We start from the raw sequence: 10,709 nt of genomic DNA, 5'->3' as shown, positions 1-10,709 counted from the left end.
ATGGCGTCGACACGCAAGGAAATTCCTATTGCTATTCGAGATCTTGTCATTCAGGACTGGAAGGGTGGACAAAAAGGGGGGCTGTCGCAGAGACAAATAGGGACCAAGTATAAATTAGCAAGGACAACCATCCAGACAATCATTAAGAACTTTAGAGCTAATGGTTCAGTCCAAAACAAGGTCAGAAGTGGTCGAAAACCGATTTTGGTTCACCGAGAAGTACGCCACGTGCTCAACAAAGTCAACGTTACACCCTCACTTAGTGCTCCAAAGCTACCGAGATCAAGGAGATGTTCGGCAAACAGGTTAGTCCTATGACCATCCAAAGAACACTGAATAAGGGAAATTTGAAATCCCACAGAGCAGTCAGGAAGCCTCTTATTGTACCGAGGAATGCAACCAAACGAGTGAAGTTTGCCAGAGACCACATTTCCAAGCCACAAACATTCTGGGACATATTTTATGGACTGACGAGTCAAAGTTCAATGTCTTTGGGTCAGATGGGCGTCGTAGAGTGTGGAGATATCCAAAAGAAGCTTTGAATCCAAAAAATCTCAACCCCACAGTTAAGCACGGCGGCGGGTCGGTAATGGTGTGGGGATGCATGGCTTCAAGTGGGGCAGGAAAAATGGAATTTGTTGACGGAATTATGGACCAATACAAGTACCAGGGAATACTTGACCGTAATATCCAGGAATCTGTTCGAAAACTTGGACTTGGACGACGATTTGCCTTCCAACAAGACAACGATCCGAAACACTCTGCCACGTCCACCATGGAATACTTCAAGAAAAAAAATTCCGAAGCTAGAATGGCCTCCCCAATCTCCAGACTTGAATCCCATTGAGCATCTGTGGGACCACATTGAAAGAGAAATAAGAAAAAAATCTTTTTCAGGAATTCCGGGCCTAAAATCCAGAATTCGTGAAGTTTGGGAAACCATTTCTGAAGATGTGACCAAGAATTTGGCAAACTCTATGACTCGACGCCTTGAAGCCGTCCTTAAAGCGAACGGAGGCCCAACCAAATATTAAAAATTAATTGTTATAACATTCCTTATAAATTACAGTTTTTTTTGTATGTTTTCTCTGACTGGACGTTGATTTTTGTCCATCCAATTGTTTTCATTTTGAATTAAAATACATCTCTGGCCTAAAATAAATTTTTTTAGGGGAAAACTAATAATGTGCTATGAAATTACGTTAAATTGGTGAGAATTTGATATATCAATGATGAAAATTGGTTCAGTAGTTCAGTGACAATTTGAAAATGAAATTGACGCGACTATGTGGACGTAGACATCTGTCCGACACTGTACATATGTATGAACTGGATTTGGTTGAGAGGCTGAGGTAAAAAAAAAGTTGTTTGGATGCACATTTAAATAAGTATTGATTCCATACTATGTATATTTTGCAAGATCACGTACCGTTAACCACTATGTTCAGGAAATCGCATTCAGTTCAGGAAAAACCATTAAAAATTAGATGCAAGATTCTCTTTCAAAAAGAGGGAAAGGTTATAGCGTATTTATCATAATTACTTAATTATGCTGATTGTAAGCACGCCATCCCGCCAACGGCAGTACGCCGCTGCTTCACTAATCGTACAAACATACAACCTGACGCGTGTTATTAGCACTTGCTTCTTACATACATATGTCACTTATGCGAATTAACTAACACATGAATTTCTATTGACTGTACACAAAAGAATGTCCTACATGGTTTTTGATCTGTAAATTCAGTATTCAGTAATGAAAGTAAATTTAATTTGGAGAATTTGGAGATGCATATTATACCAACCAAAGACGGTCCACTAGTATCCAGAATACTCACTTCCTACCGATTGAGCGAAGCCTTTTCCGACCCGGCGCCAAATGGGTTTTGCCACTGTTTTCCGCAACGCTTTTGATCCTTCCTCGCATGATCTGCGCATATACTCTGAAATTTGATGATTTTCGTAGCTTAGAATATTCCCTCTTGGTTTGTGTCCAAAATCATTCAATTAGGCGAGCGTGTCGAATATTGGAGGTGTTATCCTTTTTTTGTACTTAGTCGACTTTTTTGACATTAAGGCAGTCCGTAACAATCTTGTCGTAGTGGGATGTTGCCGTGTCCGACCAAAACAAAACTTGCTTGTTTTCGATCAAGGAGACCAATCTCTTCAAAATGCGCTATTTGGGTAAAGTTAGAAAATCCAGGTCTTGATAATAATGACTGGCTTTTACCCGTCTCCATTTTCAGCAACGGCGAGCCATATCAGATACTTCTTAGCAAATTTTTACTTGACCTTGAACTTACATATTTCTGGTACACTTTTTTGATTAGCAAAAGAGTAGTACTTGACACCATCAACGACTTTAGGATCTGCAGGGCAGTACTTTTTGTGATACGTGACGATTATCTTGGGTGGTTTTTGCTTTAGCACTTTTTTGAAAAGATTTGGACCGCTGGGTTTAGCTAATGTTTTTGATTACTATTGTATTTTAGGGTCAGGTTTGGCTTATATTTCTTGAAGTCCAACTTATTGGCTTTAATTTTCTACACATAGGGTTTTGATATCACCACCGTATATGCCACAACTTGCATTGGAATGTTGGGGTTGCGTATGTACGCTCTCATCACATGCTGCAAGTTTTACGTTGACCTAAGGAGGACAGGTCAGAAATTTGATTATGTAAAATCAGCATTTTCGCTTTCCTCATACCTCCCCAGTATACCCCAAATTGGTTTCCGGTGCATTTCTTCGAGAATAAAATAGTTTCGAGTGTTTTTTCAGTTACAAAAAAAACACATTTTCGTACTTTTGGCAAACACAGTTTGCAACTTCCGGGGAGTTTTTGGCTCTCATTTTTTAACGAATGAAGTTATCAAATTTTGGTTTTCTGATATTTCACACTAATGAAATTCCCTATCAAGCCAAATAAGCGACAAATTTTTGAGCTTTTTTTCAAAGCCAGAAATCAAGCGGGCAAAGTGAGACTTTCTTTTGTGTACACTCAATAGAAACTGCAGCCCTTGCATATTTAATAGCAGGATTTGGAGCAGGAGTGAAAAAATATTATTAAGTGTTTATGTTAAATTTAATTAGATTAAACTATGCACAAACGTAATATTATGTATGTTTGTATGATGCGATGAATGTGCAATGTCATCATGATGTATGATGAGCTAAGTATTTGGTGTGTATGGATTGTTGAACCAAGATCTGTTATGAGTTAATCATGTCTTTAAAAGGGGTGTTTCTTGTCTTTAATAAATTAGTCGATATGTGACATTAATATCTTCAATAGTTTAATATCAGAGTTAAGAATTTCATTACTATTTAAGATGTATGTATGTTTTTCATACACTATGTACATAGACTGCGCTGCTTGTACATAAGAAGTATAGTGCACATAAGTACATTTACTAAAATTAAAATTACATAGATGAAATTAACTTGTGACTTAAATATGCACATGCAAATGTATGTAAACATACCCTAATAAATATGTACATAAGTTCAAAGTCGAAATATATTCATAGAATTTTACAAGACAATGAATCACTATGTATAAAACAATCATGTACAGAGTCTCGTAGTATTTATATGTATGTAAAAATATGCCCGAAAGAGACCGTGCGTACAAAATGCGATAGGATTTCGATAGATGATGTCCACATACTTGAACGTGTCCAACACCACACTGCGTCCCATAAATGGTAAGAGCTAAAAGACTAATTTAAAATTGTGAGGGTGCGCATTATTACGACACATCCTTAACGCACTGTCCGATCGGGAAGGGTGACTTCCCCTCTGTTACATTAGGGATTTAAGTCCTCTCTTTCACCCTCCCCTCATCTGTTTGGGACCCATTGGATTTTTATTTTGTAAATGTTGGATCTTGACAAAAAATTTAATACAAATCCAAATCAATACTTTCCACATTTTTTGTCACGTAAATACACTTAACGCTAATAAGTAAGTATTTAAATGTGCAAATACATGAATAATTTTTCCTGCTCGTAAACCTGAACATTCATCACATCCAAATATTAAGGTAAGTTTCATTTCATAAAACGTTGTTGCAATTATTTACATTTTGGTTATCCATGAAACGAATGTATAAAACGCTATGACCCAAAATCATCCTTTGTTCCAAGGACGCAATATATTCTGCATGAATTTTATGTCAATTTTATTTCACATTTTAATTTGTTTGGCAAATATGTATGTATGTATGTATATATTTATATATGCAATAATATGTTATTTAATGGACTTATACTACATATTATTAATCGACATTTTAATAAATTACAATGTGCTAATCAGTGCAAGAAATTTAACAGGATTTAATCGGAATGGAATCATCTAGAGGAAACTTAACCGTGCACGAGACCGCACTGAATAATCCAATCGTTAGTACATAATTCATTTTTAATTATTTAGTAAATATGAAAGAATTAAAATTACCTAATAGAACTTTAATCTTATATGTAGCTCCAGTATTGTAACCGACTCAATTTAAACTATGCAACAAAACGAATAATTTTCTAATCTAAATTGTTTACGAAATTTGTGTCCATGTTCTCTTTTTATTTATTCCTGAACTCATGAAAAACAATTTGCATGGATCCTATAGTTCTTAATGCCAGCTTGCTAATGCTAATTACCAAAAAAACATTACTTTTCGCAATTTTTTTTTAAAGAAATTCTGTTTTAAAGTTTATGAGAAACCTGCGAAATAGAAATTATCTACTTGAAATATAATTATTTACCCATTTTGTTTACAGATTTTGACCGAAATACTAAAACAGAGGTCAGCCCCGCTGAAAACGTGTCGACTCGTTTCCCACTTTTGGAACGAAATTGCCCTCTCTCTCACCCACCCAAGAATTGGGTTGAAACCAAACCCAATTTTTGAAAATGAGTCGACTTCAATTCACGATTCGTGCCACACATTCGACGCACGACTTGCAAAAATGATATGCGTCGTGTTCACCCGGGTCGGACCGTTGGATTCCTTCGCATCTGAAGTAACCAACCTTTGTGCCAAGTTTACCAACCTGATCCACATTTTGGACCTTACTGTCGATCAAGAATTCTACATGAAAACAATCCTCCATATTTTGCAAAATTTCTGTCCAAATTTAAAACAATTTCGACTCACTTGTACATTTTTCGCGTGCTCAACAAGACGGAATCCTGCCCCAGAAGAGGAGCAAGTACCGCTTTCCCTAAAACCAAATTTGACCAGTTTTACGCTCAGTGTGAGAAATGTGGCCCCATTATTTCCAAGTTTTGCTCAGCTTGTTGTGAACGCGGCCCCAAATTTGGGAAAGGTCACTCTTCCGATGGGAGTCTGCCCAGATTTAGGACATTCCACTCAACTCGACTCCCTCACCATCGCCCTTGACGCGACGAAACCTAGCGGGCCAATCGCACAAGAAGACTGTCGAAAACTGTCGGAACTTTCCAGAATGTTGGACCAAGTGCGCGATCAACTCGTTCACTTGAACATTTGCTGTGTTAACGATTCTGGAATCAAATGGGTCAATGAGCGTTACGACTATGGAAGCTTGCCTCAAAAAGTAGGATTCCAATTGCCGAGGAGAATGTGGAAATTAGAGAGATTGCGGAACGAAACGTTGCACACGTTTCAGTGCAGTGATCTCTTCCAAAATGTGGAAAACGTTCCGGTTTTGAGTACTCTCGTGATTGGAAAGACGTTTAAAGATTCGCGATGGGTACACGAAATTTTGCGAAACGTATGTGAATCGAATAACGTTTTGGGAAGTATGAGGGATTTAACGATTATTGAGGCGCATGATGCCAGTCTTTTGGCAGGATTGGTGACAGCCTTCCCTAACTTGGAGAGATTGAAGGTGGATACGTTTTACAGGATGGATTTTAGAGGAGATATGAGTGGAATGGAGTTGGGTGTGGTTCTGAAGGTTTGTGCGGGTTGGAAGAGACTGAAACATTTGAATTTGGCGCTGTCCACGTATCCCGAACAAATTGGGGATGTCATTAAGGCTCTTGTAGATGCCAGAGAATTGTATATGGGTGAGTTTTTTAACCCCTGGAAAACATGAATTCGCATAAACGGATAATTTTATGAGACCTTCATTTAATTAGAACGCACAGTTTGAAATTAAGCAATATCTTATAATTTTTGTATAACTTTAATAATTTAATATATGTAAATGTTTTTATTCGTAAGTAATTCTTATGTAGTGTATGAGTTGTACTTTATCGTCGGTTATGATGTGTGAGTGTGTATGTTGAATGCACTACAACTTGAAAGCACTGTGCACTAGTTTTGAGCATAAAGTTCTAAGGTGACTAATAATACGTACACAACTACAAGTGATTAATTTCGTATTAGTAGAAGCTAGGTTATTTATTCAATCTTAATTCAGGCACAGATACACGTTATACTTGTTAACTTATTATGGGTAATTTGATACTAATTATTGAGGGCAATTTAATACAACGGTTACAATCTCAAGTCTCATTTGAGGCAAATTGAGAATTGTTATACAAGCTAGTGCATAACAGCCTGCTTGACAAAATAATAAACACGTGTTGTTTCGTATCCGGTCCGTCTCTGCTCTTGTACTGCAGGTCGGATGGACTCGAACTCGTGTATGTTAAATACACAAACGTTTGTCCAGACAAACAAAGTCAACTTCCTAGAATTCCATAAATACTTGCATGTAAACCATTGTTGATCAACATTGCAAGTATATATTTACATGCATGCATTGCATGATACGTACTTTGCACATAAGACAAATTATGCAACTATGCATACATTTAGTTTACAACCTGGAAGTTATGTAGAATATTCTACCTGCATAACTTCCAAACGTTTACAAATATAATTTTGCATTCATTGACAGAAATGCCAATGTGAAGATGTTGATTGCGTTCAATCTGCATCTTCATGCCACTGAACTGCAGACCTACCTCTCCACGTTACAACCTCAGATTCCCACATATATGGAGAATCTGAACAGTAAATAAACAGTTTTATATAATTTTTACTAATTTCATATTTCTGTTTAAACTTCAGGGCTGAGTAGGCTGGAAATTATGACGTACGACGGGGATGCTGATGTCGCCCACGATTTGTCGGAGGACGAGATGAGTCTGACAAAAGTACTTCTCACCGCTATGAGTGAAATGAGCCATGTGAAAATTTCTAATCTTAACGTGAGTCGAATTTATGAACTCTGATTATTTTACAATAATTGAGATTATTTATTGACTCTTAACGGAATTTACTTTTCCAGTTTAGCAAAGCATCTGCCGAGGTAATACTCGACTTCATGGCGGTGAACGACATGCCACTGTGGCAGTTTAATATAATTAAGGTTGAATAAATACTGTGACTGGATCCGAATATTAATGGTGTAAAATTATCCTGGTTAAATTTTTGGGCTTGAGTATGCAGTGAAGTCCTTCGTCTAAGGAAGACGTTAGACTCATAGTTGTTTACTAACATGTATGAAGATGTATTCATAATTCTAGGAGATTTATTTATTTACTGGTAATAATTTTGTTCTGAATTACATGTATGTACATGCGTTGACGTTTTCTGCTATCTCAAGCTGTATGTGCCAAAATATATGTATGTATATGTACCACACTGTGATGCAGTTCAATACTTTGGACAGTATGAATATATATAAATAAAATAACTATATAAATATGTATATAAACATGTTCATATGCACTTAAATACATACATACATATTATCATATCTGCATGAAATAATTTGATATATGTAAATACGTATCTGGTGGTATATACTCGTTTTTTACCTGTATGATGTATGCTTATACAAGTATATAAATCAAAAAATTTGAAGCTTAGGTGAGACATAGGAATAGTAATAGAATAAATTGCACATTTATTGTTGGCGTTGTGTTACCTGGATACCATAACACAACGCCAACACCTTTTTTGCCCCGCAACGGTACCCAAAACTGATTGTCTTGGGAAAACTTATCTATTTCTCAACCGATATTAATGCTGTCAAAGACTAAAAGATACAGATTGTTTATCTACACATCATTTTCAATATCCCAGCTTTGAATTTCAACCCAATCAAAACGTTTTCCCAACTAAACTGATTTCGGAATCAGTTTTGTTGGACAAAGTGGTCGAAATATTCATCTGATCTTAGGGCTCCTTCAATCCGACCCTCTACAAGGTCATAATTAGGAGCTTGCAAAATTTCAGCAAAATCGGTTAAGATATAGCCGAGAAATCGTTGACGGAACGTTTTCATGACCCCCCCTAAATACATACTTAGGTGATTTTTTTTTGGCAAGTTGCTAAGCACTTTTTTGTCTCACCTAAGAAAAATATGGCTTGTCCCAAAAGTAAATTCAGTAAATTCGAAATTATATTGCAGCTCACACACAAAAGCTAATCCAAAAATATTAATTTGGATAAATTTATTGCACAATATGTAAGCAAGAAGTTCTGAAAATTACAGAGATTTCCGTGAAACGGTTAGAAAATTACACGCTCTGAAAACGAGGATTTTGAAAAACGCGTTGTCCACTACTGCGAAAATGTCGCAACTTTCAACAAACGACGAATGGTTTTAGACTTTGTCGCCAATTGAAACCCCGAACCATCGATTTCTCGTATAATTATAAGGTATAAAGAATCGGAAAAGTAACATATGAAAATATTCCCTGTCGCTCGAATCCATATCGACCCATGGAAACTTGCGGGCCCCGAGAAAAGTGTAGTATCCAATAAGTGAACAAGAACCCACAAGGGGTTTGATGCCATGGCCACATTTGCGTCCGCCACACCCACTCAACGGCGCCAAAAACACGAAAAAAGCCCTGTTTTCGGTCGCTTAAACCTCCACCAAAAATCCAATTTTGCTCGGATTTTGAAAATTCTGTCACCTTCATACTCCCAGATAGTTTCTCAGTAATATCCGACATCAAATTCAATTTTTTTAATTTTTTCCATATTTTTCAAAATTTCATGACCAGGGGTATGTCTTCGAAAATTCAAAATTTTGAAAAAGTTGAGTTTGTGGTTATGCATTTTAAAGCAACTATATGGCAGTGCAATTTTGAAAGAATTTTCAAAATCCGAGCAAAATTGGATTTTTGGTGGAGGTTTAAGCGACCGAAAACAGGGCTTTTTTCGTGTTTTGGCGCCGTTGAGTGGGTGTGGCGGACGCAAATGTGGCCATGGCATCAAACCCCTTGTGGGTTCTTGTTCACTCATTGGATACTACAACCCAACCAAAGGGCATCAAGATTGGTGAGTTACAGGTAGTGAAGCTTCCCTCCTAAATATTTATATCCTAATGAACAGTATCGCGAATGAAGAACTGCACCCTGGGGTTCAAAACATATACAAAGAGAAAATCCCAGAAACATGTTACAAAAGTCACGAGTGAAGAAAGGCTCTTCAAAAATTTACAGAAACCCAAAGTCTAATATTCTCATTTTAAACGACGAGACATACGTAACTTTGGATCCTTCTGTATTCCCTAGATGTTAATTTTTCTATGCTGCATCTAAGGAAGATGTGAGATATGACAATCAGGTCCACTCAAAATTAAAATTCACCAAAATAATCCACGTTTGACAGACGAGAATTGCAATATCTGCCCTGCATACATTTCCGAAGGGAGTACGACGGCTGGCGTCTACGTAAACGACTGCATGAAGAAGCGATTTTTTACCTTTATTCGTCAGCATCACGACCATGAAGTTGTAATTTGCTGGTCGGATCTTGCTACTTAGAATTATGCAAACATCACAACCGAAATTCTTGACGCCAATAACAGAAATGATGTCCAAAAGGAAGACAACCCCGAAATGTACAACCTGTTCGTGGTATCCAACGATTCTGGGGGTTAGACACAAGGAAATATTCGCAACGACAAGGAAAATTAGGACTTTTCAAGAAATTAAGCGAATGTGGACAAATATGAGTAGCGCAGTGTCAGCAAATTGTGGTCAGCACTAATGCAGAGTGCTCGTAAACGCCGACGTGCTATCGGGTATAAGAGCACCGTAGCCGCTAATTGAAAACTTGTTATTGCAGCCAATTAGTTCCTTTATGTTGTTGGTAAATTTTATGTTACCTGCGTTTAAGATGCCGGAATAGATTAAATTCGAATTTACTGAATTTACTTTGGGGACAAGCCATAAATGAGAACGTTAGGGAACAGTGCATGTTAAACAAGTTCTGTACGGAACAGGAATCTAAATATCGTTTAGTAATACCATACATTTGATTACTTAAGCTAGATTTCCTTGAAACTGGAAACCTTGATTGTCACGTATTTCGCAAACTCAACATATTTGCTCCTACGACACCACACTCTCCAATGGTTTACAACTTGAACCGTGTTTCTTTTCCTGCCATATAAAACTTCACAAATCCAACACACCATGGCGATCATGAGCAAACAAACAATCAAAATATTAAACGAGAGTAAATTAGTAAAACTGATAAAATCTATACGTTTGTTATACGTCAACTTTCCCTTGTACCTAGTATGGTACCCCAACTCCCCGCCGAACGTGTCCCACGTTTTCCACACGTCACTAAACCCCGCCTCATTTAATCGGGACGCTGCGGTTTTAAATTCCTTGGACATTGCGATAGCAAAATTATTGAAAATGGCAACTCTGCCGGCCACATTTTTTGTCAGGAAGCACGAATA

General features: G+C 37.2%; 1 protein-coding gene across 1 annotated transcript; it reads left to right on the top strand.

The window, feature by feature from the left end:
- Window positions 1-3,900: 3,900 nt before the first annotated feature.
- On the top strand, window positions 3,901-7,627 carry LOC118439081. Its single transcript, XM_035860108.1, has 5 exons — window positions 3,901-4,045; window positions 4,338-4,406; window positions 4,782-6,054; window positions 7,067-7,206; window positions 7,287-7,627. Exons 2-5 carry the CDS (start codon window positions 4,350-4,352, stop codon window positions 7,374-7,376), a joined length of 1,560 nt encoding a protein of 519 aa, XP_035716001.1. The 5' UTR covers window positions 3,901-4,045; window positions 4,338-4,349; the 3' UTR covers window positions 7,377-7,627.
- Window positions 7,628-10,709: the final 3,082 nt, after the last annotated feature.

This window comes from Folsomia candida, unplaced genomic scaffold (assembly GCF_002217175.1).
Source record: "Folsomia candida strain VU population unplaced genomic scaffold, ASM221717v1 Fcan01_Sc030, whole genome shotgun sequence".
NCBI classification, from domain to species: domain Eukaryota; kingdom Metazoa; phylum Arthropoda; class Collembola; order Entomobryomorpha; family Isotomidae; genus Folsomia; species Folsomia candida.
Note: the sequence above shows the minus strand (reverse complement) of the source record. Positions and strands in the feature narration are given on the sequence as shown.